Raw genomic sequence first — 17,089 nt, forward strand, 5'->3', positions numbered from 1 at the left:
TTTTTTGCAGATGTAATTAATGTCCAGACCCCAGTCCTGTTCATACACAACTCTAAGTAAAGGGGTGATTCACAGTTGGGTTCAGGGAAATGGACGGAATCCTAACCACACCCTACTTCCACAGCCTGGGCAAATACTGTGCCCCACCCTCCATGCAAATGGGTTTGGCTGCTAAATTTGCATCCGCAAAGGCCCCTCCCATATTCATCCCCAAACAACTTCCTGATTACAGTGGATGGAGCTCCCCTATGCAAATACAAAGCACAGCTGCGTGGTTCACAGAGAGTGCAGGCTTTCTTGTGCAGGCTTTCCACATCCTACCCCCACCCTCTTGCACAGTGGAACCAGGCCGCTTTTTTCATGCCTTTTGGGTTGTACATGCCTACAGACAGATGGGGGCAGGGTTTGCACCCAGGTCATTCTCTGGCCAGCTGGCCTGGGCAAAGGAGGTCAGGGAAGAGCAAACAACATTTCTGAGAAGAGATCCTGCTAATCAGTGTCTTTCTCAGTGTGTAAAAAGCTGTAAATCAGCAAAGGGTAGTCTCAGAATGTAAATGATAATATTCTACATTAATTCGGGCTCTGTGTCTGACCATTACAGAAAGGTTTTCAATAGAGACACAAGCCTAATCTTTTAGAAGTGCTTTCTCTGCGCCAGCTTCCTTCCTTCCTGAGAGGAGCAGTGACTGCAAATCAGAGTGCATGCCTGGAATCTTCAGTGCCAGCAGTGCACCTGCACACGGGCTCTCTAGATGGCAAGGGAGCTCTTGTGAAAGTGTGGCTTGTCTGCTGACTGATCTGGGTGTGTTGAGCCCCCGGCACTCAGATACTCCTGGGGGAATTCTGTGTGTGCGCAGAATTCATCTCCTCTGCAGATTTCTTTGCTTCCCCAAAGAAAAGTGACTTTCTGACAGGGAAGCAAAGGGAAGCCACAAGAGTGGTCATGCACCACTCCCCAGCAACATGGGTGCCTTGTTTCAGGCACTCGGAGCAGCCAGTGGAGTGGTAAATCACTGGGAAGGAGGACGCCCTGGCCTGTGGCTCCTACCCTGTGCCAGGCTCACCTACTAGTCCTGGCTGGGTTGGGAAGGATGCAACTTACTCTTCCCCTGCAAGGAGCAGCCAGCAGACCTGTGGACAGCAATTCCAGGGCCAGGGCCATCCCTGGGGGGCGGGGCCCAGGCCGGAAGTGACAAATGCATCACTTCTGGGACTGACCGCGCTGGCCCACGGGGCCCCCTAAAGCGCGGGGGCCAGAGTGGTCGCGCATGCCTAGAAGCCCTGCGGCTTGCCGGGGCGATTTAAAAGGCCCCAGGGGTCCTGGCTGTTGCTACCGTGGAAGGGGTGGTGGCCGAGGGCCCCCGGGCCCTTTTAAAATCAGCCAGGCCCCTGGGCAACTGCCCCCTTTGCCCCCCCCCATCGGTGGGCCTGCCGGCCAGGGTTGGGTCAGACCCACCCCCAAAAACCTGTCTGGCTGCAGGAAGCGCCGCACCCCTCCCTCCCCAGCTTCCTCAGCCGTGGGGGGAGGGGTCACTATACGGGGAGCTGCTCCCCCATCCACCCAACCCCCTGGCATCCAGATCCACCTCATACTCAGATTGCCCCACCAAATCTCACCCCCTGCACCCAGAACCCTCCACACTGACACCCCTGAACCCACATCCCAACAAGCCTCACCCTCTGCATCTGGAGCCCCCCTGCACCCAGACCTCCCCACCAAACCCCACATCTCTGCATTTGGATCCCACCCTGCACCCAGACCGCCCCCCACACTCGAACCCCCATCCCAACAAGCCCCACCCCACCTGTACCTGGACCACCCTGAGTAGCCCCCCACACCCACATTCTCCACCAAGCAAGCACCCCGACCTGCACCCCACCAAGTCAGCACTTGAACCCCCCTGCTGAGCCCCACCACCTTGCCCTAGACCCCCCTGCAGAGTCTCATGGTATCTGCACCCAGAACCACCCCCCAATAAGCCCCTGTTCATCCAGATCTCCCTCGCACCTGGACCCCCCATCAAGCCGCCCGCACCCAGATTGCCCCACACATTACCCTGTCACCCCACATCTGGTTCTCCCTACACTAAGTCCCTCCATACTTGGATCCTGCTGGGCTGAGCCTGTCTGCCTAAATCTGGTGTGATTGGCATGGAGGGGCAGGGCCCCAGGGTGTTTCTGGGCCAGCCCTGGTCCTTGCACTGTGTCAGGGTCAGGTGCCACTATACTGCCAAGTCCATGTCCGGGGGTGGGGGATGCAGGGTGATCTCCTACCTCTGTGCAGTCAGCGGCCTGTGCTCGTCCCAGCCATGCTGGGGTCTCCACATTTATTTATTGACAAATAAAATTTGCAGAATTTTAAAATATTGTGTGCAAAATTTTAAATGTTTGGGTGCAGAATGCCATCGGGCGTGCCACTCCCTGATACTGCAAATCTCAGTAAGCAAAGTGTTTTAATACTAAATTTAAGTCTAAATTTCCCCAGAATTAACCTGACTAACAAAGAGGAAGATTCATGCCAGGCTCAGTTCCATTGCAGTGTAATATTCAGTGCACTGCAGAGTTTAGGTGACAGTGCAGAGCCAAGAGGAAGGCCGAGCCCATGCTGAGCTCAAATTAAATTCACTTTCTCTAGAGGAACATGATTTTATTTCTGCAACAAGTACTCTAAAGCTCACCCAACTGAAGAAAGTTCCTAAACAAACCAGCATGAAACTAAAAGATTATTAATTGATTAATTAAATGCCTTTATATATCAACTTTAAGGGGCTGCAGTCACACTTGAAGAGCCGGTAGAAAAAGAACAGATGAAGATTGCTTTCTTTGTAGGCTTTAAAAAACAAACACACCCAAACCTGTTGTTGTAGGCAACAGTGCACTTTCCATTTATACTAGATTTAAAAGAATGCATTTTCCATTGGCTTTTAACATCGGAGCAAGTCTAACATGGCATGATCAACATCTCCAGAACATTTACTTTCAGCGTGGACAATATTTTTTTTAAAAAAGGAAAAGGAACAAACCAGAAAATTGTATTTGTTGTAAATGCCACCAAAAAAGGGGGGTGGGGGGGGGGAGGACAACATCTCCCAGTGCTAGAGAGGCAGCACGGTGTTGTGGTTAGAGCAGAGGAACTGGGAATCAGGAGACCTAGAACCTGATCATGGTTCTGACACCTCCTCACTGTATGACTTTAGGCAGGCCCAGAATCCCTTTGGCCCTCACTTTCCTTATATGTATAAATGTGGGTGATGATACTTGCCTACCTCATCAGAGAGGGATTGAAAGGACGCTTCCATCAATGCATGTGAAGTGCTTTCCTGATCCACAGATGTAAAGTGTGGAAGTCCAGCACATGGCCTATGCATCTCTTAAATCCCACTGCCCTTTTTAGTGGACCTCTGCACAGGGGTGAATTTCAACTCGTATGTGGAGTATTCTTATTATTATACAACTTTTTGTGCCTGTTAGTTGCTTCTCATTGATGATGTTTTTATTATAGATCAAATATTATTCTAGTTGCATTAAATGATGCACTCCAGCTTATTTACAATGCACAGAGACAATTTCAAGGCAATTAAACACACCCGTGTACTTAAATGAAGCAAAATTTAATAACTTAACAGCTGCGAAAGTATAATCAGGGTATGCTTCCCATGCAATTTCAGTCAGCAAGTAAACTCGTGTCTGTAGTTTGCTACAAGCACATCAAAATGTCTTCATTTCAAGAGCCAGGAGTCAGTGTGGTGCCCATGGAAATGTGCTTTTTTTTATTGCCTATGCCATTTTCCTGTGAGCAAAGCTCAAGTAATGTTTATATTGCATTGGCAATGTTGGCTACAAAATAAGGGGGATTTGCCAGGGCGGGGAAGGGGAGAGAGGAAATCTTGTACATTTAAATTGGCTCACAAACCCATCAGAGTAGCACCATAGATGGTCAGAGTTTTCATTAAAAGTTAATGAGGTGAGAGTAATTAAATACAATTATTGGCATGAGAGTTTGTGTAAAATAAACTGGGGAGGGGGAGGGGAGTCGCAGAGGCGGAGGGGGTCTCTGCGTGCTGCACCAGCTCCCTCCTGCCCAATCAGAGCTGTGGGGGCGGGGCTTGCAGGCAGCGGCAGCGGGCAGAGATCCCTCCGCCTCCCCCCGAACCCGACCCTAGGAGCCAGAGGGACCTGCTGGATGCTTCCTGGGAGCCTCCCCAGGTAAGCACTGCCGGGACTCCTCACCTCGCCCCCCAGGAGGTCTCTCTGGCTCGTCAGGTCAGGTCGAGGTGTGCGCTGCCGATGCCTGCAAGCCCTGCTCCATGGCTCCGGCAGCTCCAATTGGTGCTTTTCCCGGCCAATGGGAGCCATGGAGCTCGCGCTTGTGGCAGGCGCAGCACATAGAGACCCCTCGGCTGCCCCTGATCCTAGGAGCTGAGGGACCTGCGGCAGGAGGGGTGAGTAGGCGAGCGGGGTGGGGTGAAGAGGCGAGCGGTGAGCCAGCAGCAGGTGGCGGGGGGGTGAGTAGGTGGGTGGTGGTGAAGAAGCGAGCGGCGAGGGAGGCAGTGGCTGGTTGGCTGGCGGGCGGGTGGGTGAGGAGGCAAGTGGCAGGTGGGGAGGTGAAGAGGCGAGCGTCGAGGGAGCCATTGGCTGGCTGGCGGGCGGGCGGGCGGGTGAGGAGGGTGAAGAGGGCGAGCGGCGGGGGGCGGTGAAGATGCGAGCAGTGAGAGAGCCAGCAGCGGGCAGGAAGGTGAGGAGGCAAGTGGCGAGAGAGCCAGTGGCTGGCCTGCGGGCGGGCGGGCGAGGAGGTAAGTGGTGGGTGGGGAGGGTGAAAGGGCGAGCGGCGAGCCAGCAGCGGGTGGGGGGGCGATGAAGAGGCGAGCTGCAAGGGAGCCAGCAGTGAGGGAGGAGGGTCAGGAGGCGGGCGGGAAGGGTGAGGAAGCGGGTGGCGAGCGGGGGTGAAGAGGCCAGCGGCGAGGGAGCCAGTGGCAGGCGGGCGGATGGGCGGGGGTGAGGAGGCAAGCGGTGAGCCAGTGGCGGGCGGGGTTTCTCGGGGCGGGCATGGGGGTTTCTGGCAGGGGAGTGAGGAGGTGAGTGGCAGGTGGGAGGAGGCAAGCGGTGGGTGGGGGACTGAGGAGGGACACAGCAAGCCAGCGGCAGTCCAGGGGGTTAGGAGGGGTGCAATGGCGGGGCCAAGCGGGGAGGGGGCAGGACTGGGGGCAGAGCGGGGGTGGACTGTGGGCGGGGCCCGTGGAGTGTCCTCTTTTTTTGAATGTTCAAATATGGTAACCCTAAAAGTAACTATGTGTGTATGTGCAAAACAGACAGAGACTGACAGGTGCACACCAAAGCAGCTTGTTCAGACTGACTCTTGGGTTATGTCAGAGAGCAATTGCTGCTTTGAAGAGAACACACACACACACTGAGCTTTTGCAGACTAAGGATAACTGTGTTGCTGTGGCTACAGCCTTCAGCATATAGGCTGTCACTCTGGTTTTATTGCTTGAATTTGTTTTAAACAGATTTTCATTTTTACCTTGTTCCCTTAAGACTGTCTGGGCAATCATTCCACCATCAGGCTGCCATGAATGTTAATAAGCTGTTTATGGGAAGGCAGCACTTGAAACAGTGGACAAGAAGCTTTCTGTTTCCCTTTTGTTGTCATACTCTGCAACATGGAGGGAGGGGAGTGTAAAATCCTTTTCTCCAGTATGCTGGTTATGTTCCCCATTTGAACATGAACTTATGCTGTGCTCTGCTGCTAATAATAATAATAATTAATGGAGATATCCCATCTCCTAGAACTAGAAGGGACCTTGAAAGGTCATCAAGTCCAGCCCCCTGCCTTCACTAGCAGGACCAAGTACTGATTTTGCCCTGATCCCCAAGTGGCCCCCTCAAGGATTAAACTCATAACCCTGGGTTTAGCAGGCCAATGTTCAAACCACTGAGCTATCCCTCCCCTTCTAAAAGGCTTTGTTTTGCAGCACCATCTTGTTTTCTCCATGAGCAATAACGTTACCCTAACAAATGGATGGCTATTTTGGAGTTGGTAGTGATAGTGCTAAACACAGAAATTCATGGTATCGTCAAGGATTGAGTTCAGCTCCTCCTGCTGCAAAAGCAGAGCAGGGCTGGAAGGGGGTGGGGACAGGGAAATGATTTTTATCATTTTATTTATGCACACAGGTGCATACTGGGGGGTGGGGTTTGAGGCCTGATGCAAAGCCCCCTTTGAACGATATCTGTTGACTTCAGTAGGCTTTGTATTGGACCCTTAATGTTCCCTTAATCCTGAAGTTCTGATGGATGCAAAGGTATAAACTGTTTGCTGGCCTACTAAGAGCACAAGAATTTCAAGGAATTATTACAAGCATGATTATCCATTCATTATTCAGCAGGACTTGCCAATTCATAATCTAGTGCAAATATCTGATAAATGCTTTATGCCTTCTAAAAGCTTTTCTCTGAATGTGAGTCTGACTTTGCTATAATTGATTGCTTTATGGAGAAGAGTAATTCATGAAAATTAGCAGATCCTGATAGAGATGATTTAGGAAAAGACCCATATAAGGTTTTGTATAGTTGTTTTAAAATTCAGTAAAGACATAGGCTGGGATATTCAAAGGAGCCTAAAAGGGTTGGTTAGGTAAATTATTTGGAAAGACATAAACAGTGAGGAGGCAAAGTTTACAGATGATACAAAACTACTCAAGGTAGTTAAGTCCAAAGCAGACTGCGAAGAGTTACGAAAGGATCTCACAAAACTGGGTGACTGGGCAACATACTGGAAGATGAAATTCAGTGTTGATAAATGCAGAGTAATGCAAATTGGAAAACATAATCCCAACTATACGTACAAAATGATGGGGTCTAAATTAGCTGTTACTGCTCAAGAAAGAGATTGTGGAGAGTTCTCTGAAAACATCTGCTCAGTGTGCAACAGCAGTCATACAAGCTGGACAGAATGTTAGGAACCATTGGGAAAGCAATAGATAAGAGAATAAATATCATAATGCCACTATATAAATCCATGCTATGCCCACAGCTTTAATACTGTGTGCAGGTCTGGTCGGCCCATCTCAAAAAAGATATATTAAAATTAGAAAAAGTACAGAGAAGGGCAACAAAAATGATTAGGGGTCTGGAACAGCTTCCATAGGAGAAGAGATTAAAAAAACTGGGACTTTTCATCTTAGAAAAGAGACTAGGGGGAAATATAATAGAGGTCTATAAAATCATGAGTGCTGTGGAGAAAGTGAATAAGGAAATATTATTTTCCCCTTCACATAACACAAGAACCAGGGATTACCTGATGAAATTAATAGGCAGCAGGTTTAACATAAACAAAAGGAAGTACTTCTACACACAACACACAGTCAACCTGTGGAACTCATTGCCAGATGTTGTGAAGGCCAAAAGTATAACTGGGTTCAAAAAAGAGTTAGATAAGTTAGATAAGTTCATGGTGGATGGGTCCATCAATGGATCCCCATTGCTCTGGGTGTCCTTAGCCTCTGACTGCCAGATGCTGAGACTGGACGACTGGGGATGGATCACTCGATAATTGCCCTGTTCTGTTCATTACTTCTGAAGCATCTGGTGTTGGCCACTGTCAGAAGACAGGACACTGGCTAAGATGGACCATTGGTCTGACCCAGTGTGGCCATTCTTATGTAAGCCCTATGGGATGGGGCCCTCTTTTTGTTCTGTGTATTCCTAGCACAGTGGGGTCCTGCTCCATGGCCAAGGCTCCTCGGTGCTATAGTAATACAAATAATAAATGACAACAATAATAATGTAATATAAAGGTGACTCCACTCCCCTAGGCTCCCTGCTAAAATATGTGTTTCAAAAGGTGAAGCAAGAAGATGGGACTCTAAAGCTACTCTCATGTGCAGCCTTTAGAACTACATTCTGCTGTACAATTATTAGTCAGTGGTGTGTGGGTTGTAACTCACTAAATACACTCATTGCCTGAATGAAGTTTCCATCTGTGCTTCACTGCAGTTACAACCCGTTTGATGGACCAAATGAAAATCCAGAAGCAGAGCTCCCCCTTACAGCAGGAAAATACCTCTATGTGTATGGAGACATGGATGAAGATGGCTTCTATGAAGGTTTTGTTTATTTATGTCTTCTTATTAGTTTATGTTGATTTGAAACAATTTAACTCCCATACCGAGTTATCTATGACCAAAATCAGTTGATAAAGTCCCCCTATCATCATCCCTTTAATTAAGAGAATTTACGCACCAGCAAAGCAGCTCCTTCCACTAATTTATGAGATTCCCTGAACCATCACCATTTCCCATTTGGCAAGATTTGTGCTGACAAGAAAGCTTAATGAGATTTCAGTTTTTGCCTCAAAGATCCTCGACTCTCCTCAAGCTGTGAATATTTGATTCCTCTAATCTATGTAGAATTTCCTCTGGCTAGACACTGATACAAAGTAATATTGGAACGAGGTGGCAAGTAGTGGTTTATTACAAGTAGATTAACGACTCCGTGAATACTGTTTACTTTTCATTCACTTTCATTCTGAAGTTGCTCCCTGCGACATCAACATCATATCTTATCTTTTCCACAGGTGGCTGCTCTTCATTTAAGCTGATGTAGTCTTGAGCAGTGTGTCAGATATCAAACATCATTAGCACTCAATGGCTTTTCTGAATTGACAACTTAAGCAATACGATAAAGGTTCTTGTGACCCAGTCTCACAGAGCAGTGCAGTGCATGCATAACTTGCTTCAGTTAAGTAGCCTCGTTGGGTATGTCTACACTGTAATTCCAGGTTTAGTAGAACTCAAGTTAGCAGATTCTGGGTTTGTTAACCTACAGTTTGAGCATCTACACTTATTTGTAACTCCAGTTAGAAATGGTTGAGCACTTGGTCCCATCCTGGGGCTCCAACATCTACACTGTATGATGCAGGCCCGAGTCCAACAACCCACATCCCAGACTTCCTAGTGCCCTCCCAAAATGTGGCTGCTCTAACCCTTTGTTTGTGGTGCAGTGTGGGAAAACTTGACTGTCCACCAACTTGACTGTCCAGAGGACAAAGAAAGTCAGCCCGTAGGATTGTGGGATACTTTCGTTGGACTCCGAGAGCATGAGAACAGTGGGGCTGCGTCTACACCACAAAGCAATAGGGTTTGAACTCTGAGTCCTGGCTTGGCTCGGGCTCAGACCCACCACCCCAATGGGATCCAGGGTTTGAGCCCTGGGTTAGTGTGATTTGTGTGTAGACAGAAGGGAGGTTAGGCTTGGCTTGAGCCTTAGTTTGAACCCTCGGCTTACATTGCAATGTAGACATACTCATTGACTACAGTGGGACTGCATATGAGGAAAATTACATACATGATTAAGTGTCCTGCAGAACTGGGGCCTTGATTTCTTTTATTTTTGCTTCCCATGGCAAGGTATGTACGAGACAACACATGTTGACCCACTTTTTAACTTGCTTCCCTAATACCTACATTTAAGGCTGGGCAGGTGTTTCATGAAGATTAACAATGATAAACCAGTTGATAAGTAATTTCATTGTCTAAATGTATCAACTTTATTTGTACCTCAAATAACTCAATATTAGCTAGTGACAAAACAGTTTATTTGGTGGCCTAAATGAAAACTATAGACTTTTTCTAATACATATTTTGAACTCAGAAAGACCCACCAATATGCAGTATTTCACTAATAAAATCCAATTAGTAATTGCTGAGACATGCTCGTATACAAATATGACGACACATGCAATCAGGTGTCCCCATTGAAATGAATCCTTGTGGTCAAGGCACTGGACTGGGATTCAGGAGACCTAGGTTCAATTTCTGGCTCTGCCACAGACTCCCTGGGTGACTCAGGGTATGTCACTTAGTCCCTTGGTGCCTTATTTACTCACCTCTAAAATAGGGATGATGATACAGCCTTTGTCTGTCTTGTCTATTTGGACTTTTAGCTCTTTTGGACAAGGATCGTTTCTTATTGTGTAATTCTACAATGCCTAGAGCCACGTGGCCCTGATCTCAGCTGAGGTCTCTCAGTGCTACTGAAAGACATAATAATAATACATTCAAAGCAACTTCACAATATGAGAGATCAAATAATCCTGTTCATGTTGCTTGAATCCTGGGTTGTGTTGTATGCCTGAGATTCTCTTGGACTTCAGTGAAAGTGATTAGCACGTGGTTTAATTGTGTAACAGTAATGGGGTCTTTGTAATATGAAAGACACTGCTATTGAACCTTTGATGGAAGGTGGGGAGAGGCTACCTGCTTTAGTGTGCAGATTCCAGACTGATTGTATTTGGGGAATGGATATTAACAGTATTCTACTGTGTTTTATAACCACTTGGATCTGTCAGCTGGATCAGTAACTCATCAGAACAAAACAGTTACAAGCACTGAGGTCTTTTTCTTAAAGAATAATGTCTGTAGCAACAGAGCAAAGTAAGCGAGCAAAAGCAGAAAGTAAAAAAAGCATGAACAGAAAACGCCCCACCTTTGGAGTTCAACCTAGTCCTTTGATCCCTGTCTGAGAAATCAGACTTTCCCAATCAGCCTCTTAAGGCACTTTTTCTGAACCTCTCTGTCAGGGACGGAGGACATCTGAGCTGCAGTTAACCCGTTAAAAGAACAGGAGTACTTGTGGCACCTTAGAGACTAACAAATTTATTTGAGCATAAGCTTTCATGGGCTACAGCCCACTTCATCAGATTCATAGAATGACCATATAGTAAGAAGATATATATATATACATACAGAGAACATGAAAAAGTGGAAGTAGCCATACCAACTAGGTATGTTCACCAGGGACCTATCAGTGTCTTGCAACCCCTTACAGTGACCTGCAATGGAAAATATGGCTGCTTATACCTTTAAGCCAGGGCTGCCCAGAGGATTCAGGGGGCCTGGGGTCTTCGGCGGCGGGGGCCCCCCGCCACTGAACACCCGGTGCTTTGGCAGCAGGTCCTGGGGCAGAAGGACCCCCCCGCCGCGGGTCTTCAGGGCACTTCAGCAGCGGGTCCCGGAACGGAAGGACCCCCCGCCGCCGAACTGCCGCCGAAGACTTGGAGTAGAAGAAGCTCTGGGGCCCCCAGAGCGAATGAAGGACCCCGCTCCAGGGGCCCCCAAAAACTCTCGTTTTGCCCCACTTGCCCCCCCCCATCTGGGCGGCCCTGCTTTAAACAGGATTTTAATCAATAGCATAAGTTTGATTTAATTCATCTTCACCTAATAAAACTGATCTACAGTATTTCATATTATTTAATGTACTTCTTCAACCCAACACTACCAGAGGAGAGAGTCATCTAGAAGACAGCTTGGCTGGTAGTGTGAGAGGAGTGTTCTTTTGTTAATGATATTTGGGTTGTTCTTTCTCACCAGGTGAACTTCTAGATGGACAAAGAGGACTGGTCCCTTCAAACTTTGTGGATTTTGTTCAAGATAATGAGTCCCGTTTGTCAAGCACCGTAGGCAGCGAGCAGGATCAGAATTTTATCAACCATTCGGGTCATGCTTTGGAAGGAGATAGTCTATTGGAGCTCAATCCGCCGAGTCACATAGAGTCCAGTGTAATCAACAATGGCATGGGAACTCTTGATATGAACATTGATGAAATTGGAGAAGACATTGTGCCTTATCCTAGAAAAATCACCCTTATTAAACAACTAGCCAAAAGTGTTATTGTGGGCTGGGAGCCACCAGTAGTGCCACCTGGATGGGGAACCATTAACAGCTACAATGTCCTGGTTGACAAAGAAATACGGATGAATGTGTCCTTTGGAAGCAGAACTAAAGCTCTTATAGAAAAACTTAACATTGCTACTTGCACATACCGAATATCAATTCAGAGCATTACGAGTAGGGGTAACTCAGATGAGCTACTATGCACTTTGTTAGTTGGGAAGGATGTAATTGTAGCACCCTCTCATCTTAAGGTGGACAACATAACCCAGATTTCCGCTGAGCTGTCCTGGCTTCCTACCAATAGTAATTACAGTCATGTGATCTTTCTGAATGAAGAAGAGTTCGACATTGTCAAGTCTGTTAGCTACAAGTACCAGTTTTTTAATTTGAAGCCCAACATGGCCTACAAGGTGAAGGTCATGGCAAAGCCCCATCAGATGCCCTGGCAGCTTCCTCTGGAGCAACGGGAAAAAAAGGAAGCCTTTGTGGAATTTTCTACATTGCCAGCAGGTTTGATATTTTTTTTCCTGTCCCTTAACTTTGCAATTACAATTGCTCTAGAAATACCAGGTGCACCAAGACTAGTCCAAATAAAACTCCTTCACTGTCTAAGTTCTGAATCATCCTCATGCACAAAAATAGTAATGTAAAGCATTGCTTCCCATTGTTGTGTAATTAATTACTAGTATAGACCATGTTCTTGCATTTGGAGCTGCCTGTGTAGATTCAGTTGCAGCAAGGCTGTAGTTTGCCCTTGTTGTTAGAACACTGTGTGTACCGTCACATATTTCTCAGTCTCAACCTACTGAAAAGTCAGGAGGTTTCTATTAATAATGATCTAAAGTTGGGCTGATTCCATTGAACATAATGGGTTTAACTGATTTGTGATTTTAGAAAATGAAAATCAGACATTTATTAAGAAAATGCATTTTGCACATCTTAAGTAACAAACAAGAGCTGAGTGGCTTGCAACAAAGCTCCTAAACCTTGGCGTCTCAGTGTGATAATCACTTTTCTAATGAGATTTCTTTATGGTACTAAAAATACTTCACTGCCAAGAGTGGTAAATTAGCATAATTGGCATATGCCAAGTTGCATAATCCTGCAGTTATTTGTGCCATGACTTCTGTGAGGGATTGGAGGAAAAGTAAATACTAACTGATAATAAAGAGATCATCATTTTTAAAAAATGGATAATAACATTTCAACTGTTTTCTGCACCTACAGCTCTGGTTCAGATTGGTACAAAGCTCTTAGTATTTGAAAAATTCTTGTGATATTAGAATTACAGGGGTCTTGTCCATCAACGTTTTTCTAGCCCTAAGACCTGATTCTGCAACTCTTACATGAAGTAACACTTGCTCACCTTAGTGGTCCTGCTAATTGAGGTCTAAGGGCCCACACTATTAAAATGTAGTAGACAATGTTTCATTTTATAGAAGCCTAGAAATTAGAGATGGAAAAATCCTTTTAGGGCATTTCTAGTTCATTCCTGTCCAGCTACTATGGCATTGTCCACTCCTGTGTCTAGAGACTGGGGTGTTTCAGGAAGATACCCCTGCCAGATCATAAATTAGAGACAGCCAAGTTTATCATCATCATTGAACCTGTAAGTACTGTGGTCCCATACGCTGCATGTTCAGAGCCTGTTCAGAATAACCTCCCTGGGTTTCTAATTGATCTACCTATAGAAATGTGAATAGCTACCGATTTTTGTGCCATTTTCTTTGTTTACCGTTAATAATGTTTCTGTGGTGCTTTTCAGCCGTAGATCTGAAAGCACTTTACAAAGGTGGGTCAGTATCTTTATTCCCATTGGGAAAATTGAAGCACAGAGATGCTAACTGTTTTCCAAGATCACGCAGCTAGACAGCAGAAGTACAGGGAGTAGAACTCAACTCTCCTGACTCCCGTCTGGGGCCCTGTCCACAGACACAACTTGAATATTTAAAGCTAAAAAATGTGACAGACTTTAAAAAGCCAAGGGTAGTTGGTTGTGTTATTCCATGCTGTGTTTGATTACCAACGTTTGAGCAACGTTATCAAACTTGCTCCAGCAACTGAAGGAGACCAAGGAATGTTTCAGAAATGAAGCTGAAATGATGTAACACAAAATGGTTTGTAAGGACGGTCACAGAATTGATGGTATGTGTGACGTGAGCAGCGGCACGATCCAGAGATCATCACCAACAATATCTGAAAGAATTCAAACACCTTCCCAGTGAGGAACACCACTAATAAAGACAATGGCAACAATCCACCTGCACTGCAATGCAGTTGCTTTCCTTCGTTCATCTACCTACTGGAAGGAGCCATTTGCAAGGAGAGAACTCCTCATCTACTCAGACTTTCAGAGGCTTGCCTGCCTTAGCTGCAGTTCAGAGGAGAGATGAACTACATGTGGCTCATGGTGAGTGAAATTTCAGTCCAATGGCATGTACTGTTCTATGACTTGATTGGCTGCCTGTTGTGATAAGATTTCAGCAAAGTAACTGGAGTCGATTCTGTCTCCCCCCCTCGTTCAGGCGGTTTATGTATAAGGAGACATGCAGGATAATAGCGGTGCCCAGTAGGGAGCTAATAGGATTGTAACTCAACTGTTTTGAAAGTGCATTGGTTTATAACTTTGCACAAAAATATCCTCAGCCCAGGCATGAATTGTGTTGTAAGAAATGCAGCTTTAAATCATTTTGGTGGCTTGTAAAGAGTAAAATAAAAGATAGCTTGGACTCTTTGGTCACTTCTAAAAACACTGGGCTTGTTTTCCCCCCCAACCCTCCTGCGGAGGGTGTATTATGCACACCCCTACGCCCACAGAGACAGCTGTGCTGGAATGTGAATTCACTGCTGTGGGAGGGCAGCTGGCAGTGCTGCCTGTGCCTTGTGTGTGAGGGGAGGGGGACTGGCAGATGTAAACTTGTATATAGGCTCTACTGCACTGCTTTTTAAATTGTGTGGTGCACAGCCAGGGCAGGGGAGGCTAACAGGAGGTGCAAGGTGGAGCTAGGGGCTGTTCAGGCAGGGCAGGCAGCAGAGAGAGTGAACAGTGTCCCCTCCAGTACTCGGTGGGGGTTGGGACAACCCAGTCTTGCCCATCCTAGGTGCTGCGTTTCACCTCTTTCCCTCCCTGACTGCCGGGGGCTCCCTGCTGCTGCCCTGCCCTGGTCCGGACACCTGGCCAGCTGCAGCCTCATATAATTTAAACCCTCCCGAGCCCATGGGAGCGAGTGGCTCTGGGCAGGGGGAATAGAGGGTGCAGAGTCCAGCCCCAGTCCATTCCATGCTGCTGTGCCATGGGCTTCTTCGGGGATGAAGCCAACTGGATCCTGCCACCGCCTTGGATGTGAGCGGTCAGCTCCCCTTGTTGGGTCACTTTGTGCCCCATGGAGAATGGGGGTGCAGCAAAAAAAGCTGGGGAACCTCTGCTGTACAGGAGCCAGCAGAGGCTGCCCAGGTGATGCTCTGAATCAGTACATCTGGGTGCCGTGGCCCCTCCCTGGCTGACTATCATAGTGAGTTACATACTATGGACCATATCATGGCATCATACTGGCGTAGGATTTCTGCTTTTAAGTGTGTGGCATCATCCAACCGTCCCCTGTGCATGTGCATAAATTCCATTGACATTACTGGTGGTAACACAGACATACACTCCCAAGGGGGAATTGTTACTTCTGTATGTGGTGCATTGCCAGCCCTATTAGTGGAGAAATAGTTTCAGGTTCAACTCTGAATTGTTTTGCTTTGGGAGTTCAAGTCACTCTCTCAGCATGACCTGTATTTCATATGCTGAACATGAACAGCAGAAAGTGCTGCTTAATCGTATAGGTCCAAATCCCGAGGGCCTTCCTTGGCTTTTACTCTCTTACTAAGGCGAATTTCTGTTGAAGTGTAGGAATTTGCCTGAGAGCTGCTCTACATTGAAAATTGTCAGCGACGTAGCTATGCCTCCCAATCCACACCCCTGAGAGACACAGCTATACTGACCTAAGCCCTGGTGTAGACAGCGCTAGGCCAACACAAGAATTCTTCCATTGACCTAGCTACCGACTCTGAGGGAGGTGGATTCACTATAGCAACAGGAGAACCCCTCCCGTTGCTGCAGTGAGAGTCTATACTGAAGCGCTGCAGCAGCGTTGCATTCGTAGTGCTGTAGCGATTTAAGTGTAGACATACCCTAACTAAGGATGGGGTCAGAATGAAGGATCTGTGGAGATTTAGCCCCACAGATATCCCCATAGCATTTTTTCTACAGCAGTAACTGAGTACAGTCCATTTCTTTAGAAATCAGAAGTGTTCCCATTATTTCTCTTTTCATCATAAAGAACAATGAAAGAAGAGAAGGTAGCTTGACCATTCACCCCCAAAACACAGCAAGAAAGAGGACTGTACACATTGAAGAGACCCACTTAGAGACAACTTCCCAGTCCCAAATGCTAGACCAGGGGTCTTTGGGAAGTGGTGTGCCAGGTCTTCATTTATTCACCCTAATTTAAGGTTTTGCGTGCTGGTAATACATTTTAACGTTTTTTAGAAGGTCTCTCTCTCTAAGGCTATATTATATAACTAAACTATTGTTGTATGGAAAGTAAACAAGGTTTTCAAAATGTTTAAGAAGCTTCAGTTAAAATTAAATTAAAATGCTGATCTTACGCTGCCAGCCTGCTCAGCCTCTGCCAGTCTGGGGTTCTGTTCTCCTAGGCCGGCAGCGGGCCGAGCGGGGCCTGCGGCTGGGACGCCGGCTGGCAAGGGGCCGGCAGCCGGGACCCCAGACCTGGGGGGGTGGGTTCCAGGGGTCAGGGCAGAGGGCTGGGTGTGTGTGTGGGTTCAGGGATCAGAGCAGAGGGATGGGGGCTGTGGGGGTGTAGGGCAGAAGGCTGGGTGTGTGGGGGGGTTCAGGGGTCAAGGCAGAGGGCAGTGAGGGTGTGGGGGGGTTGAGAGGTCAGGGCAGAGGGCTGGTGGGTGTGGGAGGTGCAGGGCAGAAGGCTGGGTGTGGGGGGGGTTCAGGGGTCAGGGCAGAGGGCAGAGGGCTGGGGTGTGTGTGGAGGTGCAGGGCAGAAAGCTGGGTGTGTGTGGGGGGTCAGGGCTGGGGTGCTCAGCTGGTGGGAGTGCTCCCAGCCCCCTGCCCTGAGCAGCTCATGGCAGGGGACGGGAAGGGATATGCCCTGTTCCACCCCCTTCCCCAAGGTCCCATCCCTACCTCTTCTCTGCCTCTACGGAGCAGCGAGCACGCTGCCACTCATCCCCCTCCTCCTCGCAAGGGCCATGAGCTGATCAGCGCAGGGAAGGAGAGGAGGAAGGGCAGGAAAGCACCACGCTGGGGGAAGAAGCAGGGGAGGGGAGAAGCTTGGCTGCCACAGGACCAAGCTTCTGCCTCCTGCCCCCGCAGGGGAGAGCGGTGGGCGGGGGGCTGAGTG

The 17,089-nt window shown here is 47.7% G+C and overlaps 1 protein-coding gene across 4 annotated transcripts in view; it reads left to right on the forward strand.

The window, feature by feature from the left end:
• The window catches only part of RIMBP2 (RIMS binding protein 2), a 374,947-nt gene that overhangs the window by 294,895 nt on the left and 62,963 nt on the right, over positions 1–17,089 (forward strand). For all 4 annotated transcript variants that reach the window (XM_054006698.1, XM_054006700.1, XM_054006701.1 and 1 more), the window contains exons 14-15: positions 7,996–8,105; positions 11,370–12,182. In XM_054006698.1, the coding sequence (XP_053862673.1) occupies positions 7,996–8,105; positions 11,370–12,182 (923 nt within the window). The remainder of the gene's footprint in view (positions 1–7,995; positions 8,106–11,369; positions 12,183–17,089) is intronic.

Source organism: Malaclemys terrapin, chromosome 16 (assembly GCF_027887155.1).
Source record: "Malaclemys terrapin pileata isolate rMalTer1 chromosome 16, rMalTer1.hap1, whole genome shotgun sequence".
In the NCBI taxonomy this organism is placed as follows: domain Eukaryota; kingdom Metazoa; phylum Chordata; order Testudines; family Emydidae; genus Malaclemys; species Malaclemys terrapin.